The sequence below is a fragment of the Loxodonta africana genome, chromosome X (genome assembly GCF_030014295.1).
Source record: "Loxodonta africana isolate mLoxAfr1 chromosome X, mLoxAfr1.hap2, whole genome shotgun sequence".
Taxonomy (NCBI): domain Eukaryota; kingdom Metazoa; phylum Chordata; class Mammalia; order Proboscidea; family Elephantidae; genus Loxodonta; species Loxodonta africana.
This window is the reverse complement of record NC_087369.1, coordinates 26,079,615-26,102,045: the sequence shown is the minus strand read 5'-3', so window position 1 is coordinate 26,102,045 and position 22,431 is coordinate 26,079,615. Positions and strand designations below refer to the sequence as shown.

Here is a 22,431-nt window from a genome sequence, read left to right as displayed (position 1 = left end):
AATATAATTCAGTGTACTTCATTACATCCACAAATTAAAAGAGAAAACCAAGAAATTATATCGATAGGTGACTAAAGAGCATTTGATAACATTAATAGTCAGGGAAGAAGCTAACCTTGATGTTTTCCAAAACCAACATTATATAAAATGGTTAAATACCAAAGTACTGCCATTAAAATCAGGAGCAATACAGGAATGCCTGCTATCACTACTACATGTATTATTCAGCATTGTTTCTAGGTAGGACACAAAAAAGAAAATAATTGACATCTGTGATGGTTAATTGTGTCAACTTGGCTAGGCTATAGTGCCCAGTTGTCTGGTAAAACACTAGTTAGCTGCGAGAGGCAGATCAACCAGTAAGCAAGGTATGCATGGGCTTACTTGTGCTTACTTACTAATCTGTAGTGTGCAATTTCATCTGTTTTTCACCACGGATCAGCAAGTAAGCACAAGTATATAAGCCCATACGTACCTTGCTTATGGGGTAATCTGTCTCTGTTAGTTGCTGCTATAAAGAAGTTATATATGATTAAATCAGTTGGCCTCAGGGTAGATTACCTTCCATAATGTGTGCGCGCCTCAATCAGTTGAAGGCCTTAAGAGCAAAAAGGTAGTTTGCCTCCAGACTACAAAGAGACATTTTGCCAGAACAGTCTTTTTTTTTTTTAATTGTGCTTTAGGTGAGAGTTTATGCCAGAACATTCTTACTATTCCACTCTTCTCGTTGCCTGACCTACGGACTTTGGGAAACAAGCCTGCAGGAGTCTCCAGCCTGTCACCTGACCTACAGATTTTGGACTTGTCAGCCCCCAAAATTGTGTGAGCCAATTCCTTGAAGTTATCCTTTCTCTCTATATGTATTTATCTCATTAGTTCTGTTTCTCTGGGAAACCCTAAGACAACATCTTTTTGTGATATGACTGTACACAGAGAAATTCAAGACTACTCAAGCAGTTAGAATTGGGAAGATAATGTGGTAAATTAGCTGGGTACATGAAAAATATATAAAAATCAATAGCTTCTCTTTTTACTCTAGCAGTATTTAGGTAGCTACAGAAACGAAAAGTATAGGACTTATATGAGGAACACAATAAATTTTATTAAAAAATGTAAAGCAAGGCTGGAATAAACAGAGGAACATGGATGTGAAGACAGTATGATAAAACTGTCAAACTCTATTTAACATAAAACATTTATGCAATTTGAATTAAAAATTCCAATGGGTCTTTTATGGGAAACTGGGTAAAAGGGTTTTAATGTTCCTATGGAAGAACAGGAAACCCTGGTGGCGTAGTGGTTAAGTGCTACGGTTGCTAACCAAGAGGTCAGCAGTTCGAATCCGCCAGGTACTCCTTGGAAACTCTATCGGGCAGTTCTACTCTGTCCTATAGTGTCACTGTGAGTCGGAATTGCCTCGACGGCAGTGGGTTTTTTGGTATAGAAAAATAAATTGCACATTGAATATACCATGGACTGCCAGAAGAAGGAACAAATCTGTCTTGGAAGAAGTACAACCAGAATGCTCCTTAGAAGCAAGGATGGTGACACTTTGTCTCACCTACTTTGGACGTGTTATCAGGAGGGATCAGTCCCTGCAGAAGGACATCATGCTTGGTAAAGCAGAGGGTCTGAGAAAGACTGGAAGACTCTCAGCAAAATGGATTGACACAGTGGCTGCAACAATGGGCTCAAGCATAGCAACGATTGTGAGGATGGCACAGGACCAAGCAGTGTATCATTCTGTTGTACATAGGGCTGCTATGAGCCGGAACCAACTCAATGGCATCTAATAATGACAACATGGAAGAATAAATGTCAAGAAAATTATGAAAAAGAATAAAACTGAAGAAGGACTTGCCTTCTAGATAGTAAAGCTATGTTATGGGCACAGGAACAACAAGTAGATCCATAAAGCAAAATAAACTCTAGAGATAAACCCAAGGATATATATGAACTTAACACATAACCAAGTGTTACTTCAGTTCATGGGGGTAAAGGATGATTTACTGAATAAATAGTACTGGAATAGCTGGCCCTTTATCCAAGAAGAAAAAAAAAGACTAGACTCCTGTCATAGATTGAATTGTGTCCCCCCAAAATATCTGTCGACTTGGTTAGGTCATGATTCCCAGTATTGCATGATTATCTACCATTTTGACACCTGATATTATTTCTCTATGTGTTGTAAATTCTATCACTATGATGTAATGAGATGGATTAGTGTCAGTTATACTGATGAGATCTACAAGATTAGATAGTGTCTTAAGCCAATCTCTTTTGAGATCTAAAAGAGAGAAGCAAGCAGAGAGACGTGGGAACCTCATACCACCAAGAAAGCAGCACTGAGAGCACAGTGCGTCCATCGGACCCGGGGTTCCTGTGCAGAGAAGCTCCTAGAGCAGGAGAAGACAGACGACAAGGTCATTCCTCCAGAGCCGACAGAAAGAGAAAGCCTTCTCTTGGAGCTGATGCCCTGAATTTGGACTTCTAGCCTACTAGATAGTGAGAGAATAAATTTCTCTTTGTTAAAGCCATCCACTTGTGGTATTTCTGTTATAGCAACACTAGATGACCAAGGCAACCCCCTACCAAACATATACCAAAATTAGTTTAATTGTGCAAGAATTCAAACAAAATGAAAACAATAAAAATATCAGAAGAAAATCTGGGAATATATTTGTAGAACCTTGGGATAGAAAAGACCCTTTTTAAGCAGGATAGGAAATCCCAGGAGTCACAAAGGAAAAAACAAACATACCTGATTATACGAATATTAAAGTTTTTGTATAATTAAAAGGTAACAAACAAGATAAATCAAAGACTAGGAAAATGTGCAACAAATGTTATTAGAACATTAATAGCCTTAATGTACAAGAGACTCCAAATAGAAAAGGGGGCACAGAATTTGAACAGACAAGTCATCAGAGAGAAAACTCAAAGGGCCATTAGACATGTAAAGGTATTGCTTTACCTCACTAGGAGTCAGGTCAAAGCAAACTGAAACAATGATGTGTTTTTTTTTTTTTTTAACACACCCATAAGATTGGCTATAACACACATATATTGCTGTGGAAGTGTGAATGGCTACAATCCTGCAATCTTCAATACCCAACAAATATTTATTCAGCACCTACTATGCACCCGGCACTAGGTGACCAATGAACAAAACAGAGACAAATCCCTGCACTCCTGGAATTTATATTCTAGCAGAAAAAAATTGGTAATATCTACTAAAAATTTTAAAATAGCATATTTCTTTTCACTTGGCAATCATCTCTTAGGGAAAATTCATTTTACAGAAATCAAAGCACAAGTAATGTAAGGATTATATGCACAAGGACAGGTACTACAGCACTGTTGTAGTGGCAGAAAACTGGAAACAAACTAAATGTCCATCAATAGGGAATGGTTGAATAAATTATGGTAAGTCCAATGTTATTCAGCTATTAAGCAGAATGAGATAGAGCTTGGTCTACTGTCCCTGAGGGATGGACATGATATATTAAGTGACTTGCCATATGTATAATCTCATTTTGGTCAAAAATTTTGAAATCCCCGCAAGCCTTCTCTCACTCTCGTCACATACCTATCTTGTACAGGTTTGTATGAGAACAGAGGAAAGGTGTAGAGGTGCACGCGCACACACACACACACACACACAGTCTGTTAACTATGATTACCTCAAGGAAGCTGGCTTGGGGGAAATGTGGAGATGAGATTGTTAAGTTTGTCTTTTTGTTTTGTCTTGTACATATTACAATAAGATGTATTTTGCTGTTGAAAAATCTAATAAAAATAAAAACTCAGTAAAGACATTTTTAAAAAGATAATGATGTTCTGGGTAATGGAATTGAGGAGGAGGGTACTTCCTTCTTTGTACCATTCTGAATTTTCCAAATTCCCTCCAAAAAGTATGTGGGGAAAAAAAATCCTTTTTTTTTTTAAAGGCAACAAGTAGCTAAGGAAATACACTTGATGTTTGAAAAGAAAATCACTGAACAGAATCGATACTGTGGTTACAAAATAGGAAAAATATTTATGTATATGGCCTAAGATGAGAAGAGAACAAAGACAATCCCTTTAATAAAGCAGGTGGCATTGTGGGTGATCTTTTCCCATTGTTGTCATGAAAGCATGCAATAAAAATAACTTGCAAGGTTTCCATCTTTGTGTAGTAATGATTTTACCCTTTATTTTTCCAAAGAAAAACTGAAGCATCCTGCTTTGGGAGAAACAGGGACTACACCTTTGAAGTCTGTCCAACCACCACCTAAAGCGGAAGGAGTAAAAGTCATTAGAGGAAAAACTGAAGCAACAAGCAAGAGTCAAGGGAAACCCCTCACATTTTGCTAGCATGCTAATGCCAGAGGGCAACCCAGAATTGGACTAACCCTAATTTTATTAAGGTGGCATAGTGGCACTCTGCTTGTCTGGGGAGGACACTGCAGGCATTCTCTACTACCCACTCCACTTCTCTAGCAGGAGGCTAACCAGTCTCTTTACAGCTCACTCGGAGGAGGGTAAGGTAGGCCCTATGCCTTCGAGTCACTGGCTGCATTAACCAAGGCCTAGACTGGGGGAAAATAGCAGGTAGAATCATTTTGGCTTCCACCTCAGTTGGTGGTCTCTTGTATCTATTTTCAATGTGGTTAGAACCCACAGTGGTGAATGGGTGTGATTAGCCACCTCCCAAACCCCAACAGATGCAATACCCCTACTTACTTCAAATCATCTCAGGCAAAAGGAAACGGATTCTGCATTTAAAGCCAAACACAAACATGAAGGAAAAGCAGAAACTTGTCTCTCTTGGAAAGCAAAATAATATAGGCCTAATTAACTACTCTATTCTAGTCAACATGTTTAGAAATTTCTGTGGTAATGCACATAGCTATATGCCATCTAGAATTTCTAAGCAGGGTTTCTGGCCTTTCAATTATCAGCAGGTCACTATGATGCCAAATCCTTTGTGTCCACCATCACCAGCAATACAAGTAACACAGGAGACCAAGCGGATAGGAAAAACCAAGTAAAGAAAGCAATTCTTGATTCTGCCCTTACTTCAATAATGGACTGAGTATTTCCACCTCAGAGGTCATGAAAATGATTTTAAAATCTGAGTGGGCACAGATGTTATACCTATATGCCACAGTGATACTTTCATTGGTGCTAGAAGTGCTGAACTACTCAAGAGGTGGCATCATTTTCAGCTTCTAATGTGTTGAGGCTTTATTAGTTGTGCAATTTAAGCTTCCTAATTTCCGTACGTGCGTGCGTGTGTGTGTGCGCGCGCGTCTTGCCTATAACCAACACTCCACTAGGGTAACTTAAAACAAAACAGGAATTTATTTACAACAACGGTAAAGATGTCAGAAACAGGAACAATATATAACAAATCCAAGGATTATGTTATGAAAAAGGCAAAGAATATATACACAATGAAACAAAAGATAAAACAAAAGCCATAAGGGCAAACTTAATTTTAACCTTACCTAAACAGCTGCAGAAGGTGGCAAAATGGTTTTTTCAAATATGAATTACTTAAGTAACCCTGGGGCAATGAATTAAAAAGACAACACACACACACACACACACACACACACAACCTTTCAACCCTTCTCTTTTACTTGCTCAATTTTCCTCTGATTTACCTTTGAGATATGCAATTTATGCAAGGCCATACAAGATTTAAAGGCCCACCCGTCCAAAAGGACAAACCAAAGGTGTAAATTGTCCAGGCCGTATTTTACCTTCAGTGCTTATTTCAGGTTTTTTGTTTTGTTTTTGAGATTTTGTCATCTACCACACAAAATGTGGCACCAGTATTCTTTTCAGTTCCTCAAATGCTGTAGGACAGTGTTTCCTAAACGTGAGAGTGCATCAGAGTCACTTGAAGAACAAGTTAAAACACAGATTGCCAGGCCCCAACCCCGTCTCTGAGTCAGGTCTGGACTGAGAAGGGAGCATCTGCATTTCTATCAGGTTCCCAGGTGATGCTGATGCTGCCAGTCCCCAGGCCATACTTTGAAAGGCGCTGCTCTGAAATATCATACCTCTAAGATTTTGCAGTGGGTTAAGATTTTGCCTGGTCATAATGTTTGTTCTTAGTGAATCCTAGAATTTGTGGGAAATAAAGTGTTAATCCCAGAGAACAGGACAGCACGTTACCTGACTGGCTGAGACAGATCGCAGGCTTGCTTAGGTGCAATTTGTCAAAAAAAAAAAGTTTTCCAGCAGGTGAGGACAGTGATGTTCACCATGTTCTCCTGATCATTTAACTCTAATTTTAATTTACTATTTCACGTATTAGGCGAACGCTTGTTCCTACACAGCTGAAGAACTGCAGAATTTCATCTTTAAAACCCAGGATGGCTCAAATCTGTATTCTTGTTCTCTTTTGACTCCTGCTAACTTTGATCTAACTTTCGATTTTCACTATGACAATGACCCATTCTCTAGCAAGTCAGCATCTACTACAGCCCTCCAAAGTGGGCACAAAAGAGTAACTCTAGCGCAGGGTCTTCTGCTGTGGAGGTGGTGACAGTCCCTGCTGATTAAATGTGCTGGGGATTTATACTGAAATGAACTTTAGTGCTCTCAAAAACCACTTTATGCATGGGAAATTTATCTCAGGAGAATTGGAGATGCTAATAAACAAACCCTTTAAGAGGATAAAAAGAAAAAAATCAATTTCAAGGACATGCTCATCAAAGGACTCACAATTGCCTCTTTAACGTCTCTAAAATATTACTTGCATATTCACAGGACTGAAATGTTATCAGTACTTGCATATGAGTCACAAAATTCAAAGCAATCAAGCATTTTGCATTCCACTGCTGTATAAAATGAATTAAGAAATGGGGAAATGAAAATAATCCACTGCTTTTGATGTTTATTAGGTTTACAAAAACTGTACATTTTTTTTTTTTTTTCTTAAGAAAAAGCATTAACTTAGTACTGGTATCAAATAGACTAAACATTCATTAACAGGAAAATATTCTGATTTTTATTTTTGCACGTTATTCTCAAGTACACAATTACAATAATGTCACACATCCCTATATGATTTTCTTTTTAGGTATTTTCCTTTTTTTTACAAAGTGTACAGAGGGAGGGACATACAATATTTAATAGGATATTTCTACAGAACAATAACTTATATTATGTCCTTGTAAAAATCTGTACCTCTTTAAAACATTTAACTGAAACATCCATTTTTAGCTTTGCTAATCAAAATTGTTTTAAGGATTAAAACTAGGTTGTAACTAATGTCAGTACATAACAGTGACTACAATTTCATTTTCTCTTTATACAGACAAATACGTTTTATCATATTCACTTGACCAAACCCTTAAATACCTTTTAAAGGTTTCAATATTGTGCTTTAAAAAGAAAAAACTGTGTATGATTCCAGACTATGTAAGAGAAATATATAGTGTGTAAAGTGTTGTGTTCTTTATCTTTCAGTTTATTTAAAAAAATACAAATGACCAATTATTTATATGTTCTGTATTAATTTTATAAGATGTTTTAAAATTTTCACTTTCCCTTAAGTGTTTTCTTTTATTTCAGGGAAAAATTACAATTAAGGGAGATTTTAAAGGTTCTCACAGAAAAAAAACAAGAGTTTTCAAGAATAGTGCTTCAGGGCAATGAATTACATAATTGTTACTTAAAAAAAAAAAAAAAACAGCATGTTATGGGGGCCAAAAGGGCATAGCCAACCAGTTACTGTCAAGTCGATTCCGACTCATGGCGACCCCATGTGCATCAGACTAGAACTGTGCTCCATAGGGTTTTGAATGGCTGATTTTCGGAAGTAGATGGCCAGGCCTTTCTTCCAAAGCGCCTCTGGGCGGACTCAAACCTCCAACCTTTCGGTTAGCAGTCAAGTGCATTAGCCTCACGTTAACCATGTACGCCACCCAGGGACTCCTCCAAGAGGGCACAGGTATTCCACAATTCACCCCTCAGCCTTGACTGGCATTTAGGTTGGAGTTCGCACCAGCCCAAGGCACTTGATTTAGAACTAAATCAATCTCTAGCACTTCAGAGGCTTGCCAAACACCACATATTTAGATTTCTAACCCTATAGATATAATTCTTAAATACAAATATCAATGGCAAAGAGAAAGGTAAAACCTCAACAGCCAGGAGGGGGTGGAGCACCATAATGAAGTGGCAAGGTAGCTATCAAGTGGGAAGAAAAATTTCTAATCTCCCGATGTGCCGGATACATACGTGCCAATAGCCAAAATAAGGAACCCCAAACAGTGTTTTCTGTTCTCCAAGATTCATCACAACATAATCAAACTGCCTAAGCATATTACGAAACCTAATTAACTGAATTCACCTTAAGAATTTATGACTCTGACTCAATTTGTTAAAAAAAAAAATCCATAACCCCAATTCAATCTGTTAAAAAAATTTATGACTCTGATTCAGACAATCTGTTTTAAAAAAGTCAACTCTCAGTGAAAAACAAAAATTGTGAAAGACTTGGTGATATTCCAAATAAGGCCTCAGATTTTTGTTATACACTTAAAACACACCTTTATCTTCTAATCAAAGCCAACTCGAGGGTTAAGTTTTTTAAAGTTTGCTAACTGTCTAAGAAATAACAATGCAGGCTGAACGCGCCAAGTAAATCTTCATTAGCACCCATTCTCTGTTACCTGGAGCTGTTGCTTCCTCTCAGTCCCCTCACTTGGTGAGACACAAAGTTCTCTCCCGGGCTTCTCGGAAACACCAAGGGAGTTGTGTCTGGATACTCACTAGCTTTTCAGAAAAATATAAAGGCATGAAGCTGAAATTGTATGAAAACATTCTATCTAGAATCAATTTCTATTTTTCAATTACCAAAGATAATTAAAGGAAAATACCTTTACTCTTTAAAAATACTAGTGTCCTTACTTTCCTTCTAAGTCTTCACCTGAGTAGTCTCTCTGAAGAGCATAATGTACACAATGCTCTCTCATGCATCCCTGGATCTTTCACGTTATTGTAAATTTAATACTTTTCATTATAGATTTTAAACAACTACTACTTGGGGTTGTGTGTATAAATATGTAAAATAAGCAATACACACAGATACATGTTATATATATGTGTATTTATATATAATTCAGGGTACATTTACATATATAAAGTTGCAAAAGATCCTATGAGCCACGAATTACCTCTAGGAGATTCCAAAATTCAGTCCTCAGTAAGTCTCATTGGTAGCACACAACCATTCCAAGACAAAGCAGCACAGATAGAATAATAAAAATACAACAGGATCGAGCAAAATTTATCAATAAGGTTTTCTAAACGTTTGCTATCCTGACAAAAGATGCGAATACTCCAAAGAAAGCCAAAGGAAGTATATTTTGTCTGCTAAACAAAATGAAAATTAAACACGAACCCAGCCAGTTCTTCACTCAGTAATGCTAGGGACACAAAAGCTTGAATGGAAACTTTCATTGTCATGTGATCTGAAAATATTACGCAAGACAAGTAAATGACTTCCATGTTATGATCATTAGACCCGACCGTAAAATCTCCCGTTTGTATTAGTAGATGTCTCTGACGATTTTATTGTGAGAAATTTGTGGAAAAAATGAGTCAACATGAAATACTTGCAGAGTTACCAATCTAAAGTTACCTTAAGTTAAATGGTCTTAGAAGAGTACCATCAAGGTAAGCAAGGTAAATATTTAAATAAATATAAAACTTCTAAGATAGAAAAATTCAGTATAGAATCAGGGATTACTTTATTAAAAGCAACTTGCTTGTTGCTGTTTTTCCCCATTTATTAAACAAACTGAATAGAATTCAGAACACACTATTGAACAAACTGTAAAAAAAAAAAAAGGTCAACTAGAAGCAATAATTCTATTTATACACAGCATAAATCAATATACAGTATTGTATGTGAACGAGACCGATTGGCTTTAAAATGAATTTCAGCTTCAAGGCCAGTATCTTTACAAAAGTCTGTAGAAGCATGGTTAGGGCAGGCCAACTTCTTTATGATGTCTCATTATGTGCTGGTTCTTTTCTGAAGGTCTCCGGAACCCTTTCTTGCAGTACTCACAACGGTGAGGATAGTCTTTCGTATGAATGGAAATAACGTGCCGTTTAAAGCCTGAGGCATCCGTAGTGCTATACTCACAGTACTCACACTGATACACTTTCCTGCCACTGTGGGTCTTCATATGCTTCTTAAGCTCATTCTGTTGCCTAAATCCCTTTCTACATCTCTTACACCTAAATGGAAGATCCTTTGTGTGGACTGAAAGAATGTGGCGACTTAGAACAAATGGGTCTGCAATCTTAAAGTCACAATGTCTACACTGGTGCATTTTTTTACCCTTGTGGGCAGCCACATGTTTCTTGAGTTCTGAAGGCCTGTGAAAGCCCTTATCACACATGTCACACTTGTGGGGGTAGTCCTTCGTGTGAACTGAAATTATGTGTCGTTTCAAATCGCTTGAGTTCGAACTCTTGTGGTCGCAATGCAAACACTGGTGTGTTTTGCTTTCTTGGTGGATAATAGCATGTTGCTGCACCTCTTTGGTATCCGAGAAAGTCAGAAGACAAATGTCACACTTGAATGGCATCTCTTTACTATGCTTAGTTTTTACATGAGTTTTCAAGTTAGAAGAGTCTGCAGACCTATATTCGCAGTACTGGCATTGGTAGGGTTTCTCCCCGGTGTGGATTCGCATGTGCTTTTTCAGCTCTGAAGGGTGACGAAAACCTTTACCGCACTCCACACAAATATGAGGAAAGTTCTTGCTATGGACTGCCAAAAGGTGGCGATTCAATAGCCCCTGCTCAGCTGTCTCGTATTCACAGAATTTACACTTGTGCATTTTGTTGGCTCCCTTTTCCTTATGCACCATTTTGTGAGTAAACAAAGCCCCAGTGTGAGAGAAATGCTTCCCACACTCATCGCATTCAATGGCCTTCTCAGCCTTGCTGGTCAGCTTGTGGCTCTCTAGGTGGTTGTGTAAACTTATCTTCTTGTTGGTAGTGTAATCACAGTCAGTACAGCGGTATTTCTTCTTGGTAAGATGTTCAGGGTGGTTTTTCATGTGCCTTTTCAAGAAGCCTCTCGACTTAAACTTCTTCCCACAAATCATGCAAGGATAGACAGTCAAGGGATGTCCATCAGGGCCAATAATTATTGCTAACAAAAGGAAAAGAAAGGCGCATGAGGGATCAAAGTTCTGGTTTTTCTTCTTAAAGAATTTAAATTGTGTGTCCTGAACCTAAATTATGCCATTTGCTACTTAACTTTCCTTTTACCATTTTTCAACATAAGAGATATAGTCACCTAGTCATAAAGAGAACCTGGTCTGGAAACTTCATTCAGCACTACTGTACCGATCTCACTCCCTCTAGTTTAAAAAAAGAAGTGAATAAATACGCAACTTCTATCAACTAGTGACTGAAGCTATATCAATCTATGGAAAATTATTCATAAAAATAAAGTTTGGTTATCAAGTTTTTGCTTTGGCTATTGCAAAAATCTTAAGTTATGTTTATTTACACTAAGGTCTAAAATATACCTATATAATTCTAATATGCAAATTGATATACAAGAATAGAGAGGACTATGTCATATGACCTGAAGTACTTGTCCTGCTGTTGCATAAATTATGCCTGCTTTATGCTAATATAATTAGATTCTTCAAATACATTTAGTTTTTTTTTTTTTAAGTTAATACTTGTAAACATATTGAGGGATTTCTTTTCATTTCCACTTATAATCACCTAAGTTAAAAAAATTTTTTTCATTCACGTTTGATCCATCTTCTGTTTCTTTTTACCCAAGGAAATCATTCATGAATATCACTGAATTCTTAAAATTTTATGTTCAAATTCAATATACAAAACTACCTGAGGTCTAGCAGCTAAAACGCCATCACAACACCTCTGTGGATACATACTAGAGTTCAATCTGGGAGCTGGCAGAGAACGCTGTGCTGTGGAACTCGTGAGCCCTCACCTGTTTGGTACTGCCTGGAATCAGGTCTTCTCCTTTTCTTTGGTTTTTGTTTAGCCAGTCTGCCGAGCCCAGCAGACTCATCTATGTGCAAGAGGGCACTTGCAGTGCCATTCCGGTTTTCAATTCCATCAGAATTATTACCTAACAATGCGCATTAGAAAACAAAATTATACAGTATTATAAATGATAAAGAATTAGGGATTCTTTATTAACTACAACAATGAAAAATAAGCCATGATACTCATGAATGACAGAAATGTCCCATTCTAGGTAATGGGTCTTATGAGCACGTTTAAAGCACGATCGTAGGAAATGCCTAGCTCCAAATCTAAAAAATATACGTCAGTATTCTGCTCCATGGACTCCCTTGGTGTCTCCCAAAATTGTAAAGTCATGGGCCAGATATAATCAAGATGAAAAGTTTCAGCTTGAAAGCCTGTGTACTTCTTGCAGTACTTCCTTCTATGTAATATACACATGAAGGAAATGCCTGTTCAAAATAAAGATAAAAAGTAGACTTTATAATCTTCCTCTACTCTTGTTTAAATCAAATAACCCTTAACAGGCTACTGGTAGTTCAGATTTCTGAAACCTAAGACCACAGAAACAGTTTTCAAATCATGAATTCACATTTAAGAGCCAAGCAATGCAAGCCTAAGAATTGCTACGTGACTTACCATACGCGGCTGCCCACGCTATTGGCATGAAGGTTTTGATCTCACTGTCGTCCATTTGCTGTTCGTGTGCAGCAGCTGCTGCGGCGGCGGCGGCAGCATCCTCCTCTCCTACGATCACTTCCATATAAACTTCGTCAGCGATTTCGGCAACATCTATGTGGAAAATTATAAAAGCTTTTGTGACAAGGTTTACAGATCACAAGAAAGATATTTTGATTTGAATTCCATTAAGAGACAAATAGAAAGAACCTTCAAATGTCACATACCTAGAACATTGCTTTCATAGGGTAAAAACTCAAATATTTGTTGAATGAACCATTCATTTCTTGACTTACCATAATTTATTTTTAAAGCAATGGTCTAAACACACATAAAGAGTCACTGATGCTTTCCCTTTGTATAGGGCAGCATAATAATCTCTACAGTAATGCTATCTGGTTCCTTCAAATATTAGTTGCATTTACAAGAAAAAAAGAGAGAGAGAGCGCTTACAAAAACATAAAATTTTCTCCCACAAAAAGGCCACCTACTTACTTAAATCTTCATCTTCTTGTTGAGAGTCATTTACAGTCATATAAACCATCTTTTCCCTTGGGACACGAATACTGCTGTTCTGATCAAGTAGTTCAACTCCGTGATCATTCTCAGGCTCACTCTCCACAATGTCTACTGTTCCACCTATCAGGGAAGAAGTCATGTGAAAACTTCATTTCCATCTATTTCACTTATTACTTTCTACATACTTTTGGGTTACTACATCGGAATTCCTTTTTAAAAGTTATCTTCAGAAAACATTTCAAATGTCTCAATCGAAGTAACTCAAAAAAGTAATCAGGTTAAAGAATCTGGATCAGGATATATAATAGGCTGAAGGGTTCCTCTTACCTAAGTCATCCTCCCCAGGGTCAGCTTTAAAAATGTAGACCTTGATGACTTCAGGACAAGTGCCATCCACTTTACAAGGATCAATTTCTGACTCTGCATCCATGGTCATTCCAGAGGAACCATCGTGTTCTATTTTGCCAGCATCATCCACTAAAAAGGCAGGAAATAAATAAATCACAAATAACAACTGCATATGGTCACATAAAATGTTACCATTTTCAAAAGTCCTTTTTATAATCTCTAATCTGACTCACATAAAATTGGGAAATATTACCTAGACAAGTAAAAGTAAGATTCAATAAATATATTTCTAAAGATTTCCAAAAATGAAGTTGACATTAAGGCAAAAGACACTCCACACAGAAAAAAAAACCCATGTTAGTCCAGAAAGCTAGTGAAAGCAATGCAAGAATATAGTTTTTACTAATCCACAAGGTAATAAAAATATTAAAAATATTCTTCTAATAGTTAAAAGTGAAGATGTTGGAAAGAATGCCCTAGTAGTAAAATGTGGAAACCAAGGTCTTAATATAAATATTTTATAAGCACTACTTCATGGTTACCACTCTGGAATATTATTTGATTGAATTTATTTCCAGAACAGTACATTTGAAAATAATCAAAATAAAATAGCAAGAAAGGTACACTTCAATAAGATGGCCAATGTAAATTCGAATTCAATCTGTTTAAATTTAAAACTACACACCCGTATGACAATAGTAAGTTTATGTCCTTGCTGGCAAATGCAGGATTTATAAATTCAAACCTATGTCCCACTGCTCTCCTACAAAAAGGTAGCCTATATTACGTTAGGAAACCCTGGTGGTGTAGTGGTTAAGTGCTACGGCTGCTAACCAAAGGGTCGGCAGTTCAAGTCTGCCAGGCGCTCCTTAGAAACTCTATGGGGCAGTTCTACTCTGTCCTATAGGGTCGCTATGAGTCAGAATCGACTTGATGGCACTGGGTTTGGTTTTGGGTTTGGTATATTATGTTAAAAAAAAAAAATCACTCTTAACAACAGAGGTACACATGATTTCCAGTGGCAGAAACTCAGGGGATATACAACAAACATTACAAATTTTAAGATTTATAAAACAGTCAAGGAAGTAAGTGTGGTATTATGCCTAGGAGATAAAAGACAGTAATAAACAAGAAAAACACCGTCTTTAAAGAGACTGCACTTAAATAAATACCAAAAATATAATGCCCATATAATATAACCTGATATTACACGGTGCTTGTGGTAATCCACTGCTATCTATAGCACAACAGAAAGTGTGGCAAAGACTAATGCAAACTTAGCAATCTAGCTAAATTTTACAGTATAATTTATTGCAAAAGTTGTTATTTACCAGTGTTGAACCCCCTCAAGAAACACTGATGGAATGTTCTCTCTGCTGCTCGGCCCAGCTGGCCTGTCTAGCATAGCTGAAGGCCAAGCAGAGGGGAGAGGGATGAGCCCCAGAAAAGAAGTTTCATTTAGCTTGTCTTCAATGCCCTCATCAAGCTTTTTCGTTACCCCTTTTCCCTTTGAGTTGCCTTTCTGATATCCCCCTTGCTAGATATATTTTCTTTTCCTTTTGGTTGGACATTTTATGTCCTATTCAATTCAACAAACAATGAATCTTAACTATATATTGGATAAATATGAAAAAGTCATGAACTCAAGAAGTTCACAGTCTACAGGAAAAGCAAACAAGTAAACAAATGATTATTTTAAAATATAGTAATAACATATTAAGTGGTACAGTATTACCTACATTTTACAATAGAGCAAACTGAAAGTTTAGAGAGGTTGAGTAACTTATCTGGAGCCACAGAGAATTCAAATCCCAATCCATGTGACTTCCATTTAGAGTTCGTCAACCTCTGGGGTTTTGGAGAATGTATTCCATGAGGTTTAAGTTGTTAGAAGCAATGGTGATTTTTGAAAAAAAAAAAAAAAAAGAATAAACAGTAACCAAAACAGCCTGGTACTGGTATAACAATAGACACATAGACCAACAGAATAAAACTGAGAATCCAGAAATAAACCCACACATCTATGGTCAACTGATTTTTTACAAAGTGCTAAGTCCGTTCAATGGGGAAAGAAGAGTCTCTTCAATAAATGGTGCCAGGAAAACTGGATTTCCACATGCAGAAAAATGAAACACGATCTGTGCCTCATACCATACACTAAAATCAATACAAAATGAACTAAGGACTTAAATGTGCAAACTAAAACCATAAAATTCTTAGAAGAAAATACAGGAGCTACGCTGTCAGGCCTAGCTTTTAACGATGGATTATCTAACACAATAACAAAAGCACAAACAGCAAAAGACAAATAAATGGGACCTCATAAAAATTAAAAACTCTTGTTCATCAAAAGACTTTACCAAAAAAGTGAAAAGACAAGCTACAGACTGGGGAAATATCTTCAGAAACCATTTATCTGAGAAGAATCTAATAACCAATATATATATACATAACTTCAACAGCTTAAAAACAAAAAGACAAAAAACCCAATCATAAAATGAGCAAAGGACTTGAATAGACATTTCCTCAAAGAGGACATTCAAATGGCCATCAAACACATGAAAAGATGCTCAGAGTCATTAGCCATCAGAGAGATACAAATCAAAACCACAATGAGATACTATTTCACTCCCACCAGGATGGATAAATGAAGATAATTCAAAAACAGCTGCAGCACTACATCAACAGGGAACTGCCAGAAATTCAAGCCAGATTCAGAAGGGGACGTGGAACAAGGGATATCACTGTTGATGTCAGATGGATCTTGGCTGAAAGCAGAGAATACCAGAAAGATGTTTACCTGTGTTTTATTGACTATGTAAAGGCATTCAACTGTGTGGATCATAAGAAATTAAGGATAACATTGTGAAGAATGATAATTCCAGAGCACTTAATTGTGCTCACGCGGAATTTGTACACAGACCAAGAGACAGTTGTTCAAACAGAACTAGAGGATACTGCATGGTTTTAAACCAGGAAAGGTGTCCATCAGGGTTCTATCTATTCATATGATGTACTCATACTGCACGCCAAGCAAATAATCCAAAAACCTGGACTATATGAAGAAGAACGTGGCATCAGGACTGGAGGAAGACTCATTAACACCCTGCAATATGCAGATGACACAATCTTGCTTGCTGAAAGCAAAGCAGACTTGAGGCACTTACTGATGAATATCAAAGCTTACAGCCTTCAGCCATGGATTACACCTCAAAACGTAAAGAAAACAAAAATCCTCACAACTGGACCAATAAGCAACATCATGATAAACGGAGAAAATAAGTTGTCCAGGATTTCATTTTACTTGGATCCACAATCAACGCCCATGGAAGCAGCAGTCAAGAAATCAAACAATGTATTGCATTGGTCAAATCCGCTGCAAAAGGCCTCTAAAGTGTTAAAGACGCAAAGATGTCACTTTGAGGACTAAAGATGCCTGACCCAAGCCATGGTATTTTCAATTGCCTCATATGCATGTGAAAGCTGGACAATGAATAAGGAAGGCCAAAGAAGAACTGATGCATCTGACTTATGGTGCTGGCGAAGAATATTGAATATACCATGGACTGCCAGAAAAACGAACAAGTCTATCTTGGAAGAAGTACAGCCAGAAAGCTCTTTGGAAGCAAGGATGGCAAGACTTCATCTTACGTACTGTGGATATGTTATCAGGAGGGACCAATCCCTGGAAAGACACATCATGATTGGTAAAGGAGAGGGTCAGCGAAAGAGAGGAAGACACTCTGCAAAACGGACTGACACAGTGGCTACAACAATGGGCTCAAACAGCAATGACTGTGAGGATGGAGCAGGGGCAGTGTTTCGTTCTGTTGTACACAGGGTCACTATGAGTCGGAAGCAACTCCACGGCACCTAACAACAACAACATGATGGCTAAGATTAAAAGAAAATAACAAATGTTGGCAAGTATATGGGAAATTGGAATCCTTATCCATTGTTGGTGGGAATGCAAAATGGTACAGCCATTTGTGGAAAAACAGTGTGGTACTTCCTAAAAAAAAACTAAAAATAGAACTACCAAATGACCAGCAATTCCACTCCTAGGTGTATACCCAAAAGACTTGAAAATAGAGACTCAAACAGAGACTTGTATACCAAAATTCATTGCAGCACTATTCACAGTAACCAAAAGGTGGAAACAACTAAAATGCCCATCAACAGATGAATGAATGAACAAAATGTGGTACATACAGTGGAATACTACTCAGTAGTCAGCCATCAGAATCTCTTAGGAAATTTAAAAAACATAGGCCCCAGCCCAGCAGTTCCATAGAATTAGAATCTGGAGGGGAGGAGCATGGTAGGGAGATAGGTAGGTAGGCAGGTACATAGGTGCATACACAGGTTGATTTAGAGGCACCCTGCCCCCAGGGTTCTGATAAGAGGTTTGAGAACCTCTGCTGTAGGTGCTAGGAGGCTTATAAGCAGAGCAGTGGCATGGTCAGGTTGGCATTTTAGTTATACCATCCTGCTGACCTTGAGAAAGGTGGACTGGAAGGGATCAGGCCACAAAGCAGGATACTACTTTTGATACCAGTTGCAAAAATCCAGGTAACAGACGATGAGGCCTTGAACCAGGAGAAAGGTAGTACAGATGGGGAAGAAGGCTGGACTTGAGTCATAGTTTGGGACTAAAACTGAGCAGGACTTACTTGGTGGCCGACTGCAAACTGAACATGACGAAGAAGTCGAGGATAACCTTAGAGTTTCTGATTTAGGTGACTGAGTGGCTGGGGTTAGAAATACAGGAAGAGAAATGAAGGGATCTCTTTTGTCTAGTTGATAACAAATACTCAAGTATGCTCAGTCTGTGGGAGAAAATATAATACAAAGTGAGAGGCTGGGACCAGAAGACATGGTGAAATTACCAGATGAAGATTTCAGAAGAGAAGGGAGAGGATGAAACTAGGAGCAAAGATGAAGGAATTTTCCTTTCTAGGAGGAGAAACATGCTACCCTCTGAGACTTGAGGCAGTAAATATGGGTAGGAATGTGTCTAGGGAAGGGGGGAAGGTTGGAATGTAAAAAGTTGGAGGAGTTCATGGCTGGTGGCTTAGCCATATATTTGAAGTAGAAGGCAAGGACTTGAGTTAACAGTTAGGAGAGCAGATTAGGTTAAGAGCTTGAAAAGCTTGAGAAATGAGCTGATCCAGGACAAGCTTAATGATATCAGTGTTCAAAAAGACCATTTGCTTAAACCCTTTGCAGAGTGTATGGAGTCAGATTGATAAACAAAAACCCACTGCCGTCTAGTTGATTCCGACTCACAGCGACCCTATAGGATAGAGTAGAATTGCCCCATAGGGTTTCCAAAGCTGTAATCTATGGAAGCAGACTGCCATATCTTTCTTCCCTGGAGAGGCTAGTGGGTTCGAACTGCTGACCTTTCAGTTAGCAGCTGAGCGCTTAACCAATATGCCACAGGGCTCCGAGAAACAAAAAAAAAAATTAAATCAATCAACACTATTTAGCTATTATTTATTTAAACAAAGTTGTCTTCATGAACTCTGAACATAACTACCTAAATTAAAGTATCTTGAATAAGCTTTATAAAAAAAAATTTTTTTGGGGGGGTAATTATGTCCTTATTTCTGTCCTAATGTGTACTTACCCTTTTTCAAAGCTAAATATTTTTATGACACACCCAGCTGACTGAGCCAAGGTTATTTTCTTAAAAGTGGTTTTGGAATTTGAAACTGAGGTAGCATTAGGATGGAGGTCTCAGCAAATCAGGCGGGAGAGTCCAAGAATAAATCTGTAATGTCTTCAGAGAACTCATCTCTGAATAGTTTAATATTGTTGATGAAACAAGTCTCTTCTGGCAAGCTTTGTCAAAATTAATTCTAACAGGTACTGGAAAATCAAACGTCCTTGTGTTTACAGATAACAAGGTCAGGCTAGCTGTTTTTGCATATGTTGGTTTGTGGGTACCTATAAAATAATTTTTTTTATAAAATAAAACCTTTGATGACTGGGAAATCTAATCATTTTGGAGTTTGCAAAATGTCATGGATTTACCTGTAACTTGGAGTAAAAGACTTTTTTGTCTGTTTTCATACATGTGTGGGAAAACACATTTCAAATATGCAGGCCCACCTGAGATGAGCAAAGCTACTCTATTTTTAGACGGAAGTAGAATTCACCTTCAGAATTTCACCTTGAGAATTCACCCCACTAACTCAACCTACACCAATTATTCTGAATATGAAATATTACAAAAGTGATTTACTTTAAAAAAAAAAAAAAACAACTTTGATAGTCCTGTTAAGTACTCTAAATCTGCAATTTTAAAAACTACCAGTAAAAATGAATTTTAAAAACAGACAAAGAAGGCTTGGATAACATTGAGTCATCATACGTATGATTTCTGCCTAAGTGCCTTCTTCTAATGTAGTAATGAAGAACTAGTGCTTTAGAATAAGGCCTCTCCAAAATAGAAGAGCATAATTTCTGGAAATTAAGACTACTTCTAATAATAACTACCATTTGCATGGCATTTTGCAATTTCCTTTGCATTTCTATGTATTTTTATCTCATTTGATTCTCATCTATTCAAGATAAAGAAATAAAGGCTCTGAGATGGTATGTGACTTTACTCAAAGTCAGCGAGAGGTGGAGAAGGCAAGGAGGGGATACCTGTCTTTGGAATCCAGACCCTTATTCTCACCGGTTGATTTTAAAGAAATGGATGTCCATTGTATAAAATTTAGGCTATAAAAAAGAAACTACCAATAATCTCACCACCTAGAGATAACCTCCAATGTTAGTAAATGACCTTCCCATTTTTTCCTATTCTTTTTAAAAAAGTAAAATTGGCATCGCATTGTAATGTAGTTTCCCCAAGCCTTATACAACAATAATCTTTCCATCTCATCCAGCATTTTTAAACTTCAAGACTGAAGTGAAAATCTGATTTAACAACAATCTCATTAGTCACAGAAAAACTTGAGAACTGCAAAATATAGGCGTACACTACACTGCTTCAAGGAAGTTTCAGCATAACCCCCGAAGACTAAAAATTAGGGGATGGTTATTTGCATTGCTAATAGACATTGTGGTGTCTAAAAATATGGTTCATTAAGATTTCAGAAAACTCAGTAGTTTCTGAAAATAAAACTTACTAGGGGGTTGAGAAGAGAGAGACACCACTTCAAGTGAATTGTTTGTTAAAGGAATGCTAATCTAATAAAAAAAAATAGCAAAACGGAGCTGGTTCTGATTTTATACATATGGAAGATCATTCCATGGGGAACAAATATAACATTGACCAATGATGGTGGCGATGGATGGCAATGATGACAACTGACATTTATGGACCACATGCCAAGCACAATTATAAACCCATAAGAGGTACCATTTACTCCTCACAACAACCTTATGAAACAGATAATATTATTGCCTTTTTATTCTCACCTCCCTAACTTCTAACAAACCTCATTATAATTTTGCCAAGATAAACCTCCTCCAGGAACATAATAATTGCCTCCTATTTGATCTCTGTCTCCCCTGGTTTTCCACACCAAACATCCTCAGACACTGTCACCAGTCAGCCTTCCTAAAACAAAGATCCAGTCACCTTACTCTCTAGCACAGAATGTGCCCCCATTTCCTACCACGTAAAATACAAATGACACAGTCCAGCAATCGACCTCCGTCTAAACTGCCTTCACAGTCTTGTCTCCCTCAGGACTCCCACACTACTCCGTGTGCCCTAGGCTGAAACAATACATTTTATTTCCATTCCTTTATGCTCCTTCAGCTTTGCTTTAAAAAAGGACTGCTTCTTGTAGACATGAAACAGAAACCCTGGGGGCGTAGTGGTTAAGTGCTATGGCTGCTAACCAAAGGGTTGGCAGTTCGAATCTGCCAGGTGCTCCTTGGAAACTCTATGGGACAGTTCTACTCTGTCCTATAGGGTCGCTATGAGTCGGAATCAACTCGACAGCACTGGGTTTGGTTTTGGTTTTTGGTATTATTAAGTGTTTAAAAATGTATTATTACAACGTGCTCAAAATCCATCACTCAGAACTATCAACAGAATTTTACCGAACATTATTCAGATATTTCTCTATATGTGAATACAAATAAAAGAATGCAAAGAAGAATGAATAGAACCTTTTAATGAAAATTAGATATTATAATATTCTATCTTTAAACAAAAATTATTACACTGAAATTTACTTAAACTTAACAACAACTTTAATTTTCAAGTCAATCTCTTTCCCTTGCATATGCTTCATTCCCTTACCCAATCCCTCTTTTCTTTCCTCACAGTAGCTTGGCAGAACCACAAACTTGGTTAAACACAATTTTTGCCTCTGCAGGAGCACCTATGCAGCTAAAACTGGTTGAAAACACACACACACACACACACACATACAGAGTGATGGTTCCACTTTAAATTCATGAACCTGGAGTAGACCTTTCTGCTACTTTCCTATTCTATATTCCACATTCTCCTCTCTCCTCAAATCTCCAATCCCACCTCCCTATCCTGGCTCTCAGTTGGTGACCTTACCTCCTACTTCACTGAGAATTAAGACCATTAAAAGGGAAAATCTACTGCCCTCCTACTACCAACTAAACACACAAATTTTGCGTCCCTGCCTACTACCATAGACAAACCATTGTGCTACCTAGAGCCAACCCCTCCACTTGAGCATGAGATTCTACCCCATCTTTATTGCTCTAACCCCTCTCCCCCTTTTCCCCCTGCATCAATTTATGTCCCTCTTCTGGACCATTCTCATCAGCACACAAACAACTGTTCTTTCTCCCCACTTTAAAAAAAAAAAACTCTGGATCCCATTTCTCTGGCCAGGTACTTTT

At 37.6% G+C, this 22,431-nt stretch overlaps 1 protein-coding gene across 3 annotated transcripts in view; it reads right to left on the bottom strand.

Moving 5' to 3' along the window:
- Positions 1–8,386: 8,386 nt before the first annotated feature.
- The window catches only part of ZFX (zinc finger protein X-linked), a 68,900-nt gene continuing 54,855 nt past the window's right edge, over positions 8,387–22,431 (bottom strand). For 2 of the 3 annotated variants that reach the window (XM_010595734.3, XM_010595737.3), the window contains exons 4-8: positions 13,561–13,710; positions 13,210–13,353; positions 12,676–12,828; positions 11,999–12,139; positions 8,387–11,176 (exon numbers count right to left, since the gene is read on the bottom strand). In XM_010595734.3, coding sequence (XP_010594036.1) covers positions 9,993–11,176; positions 11,999–12,139; positions 12,676–12,828; positions 13,210–13,353; positions 13,561–13,710 — 1,772 coding nt within the window. In that variant the 3' untranslated portion in view covers positions 8,387–9,992. The remainder of the gene's footprint in view (positions 11,177–11,998; positions 12,140–12,675; positions 12,829–13,209; positions 13,354–13,560; positions 13,711–22,431) is intronic. The other variant, XM_023555145.2, reaches the window with a different exon arrangement.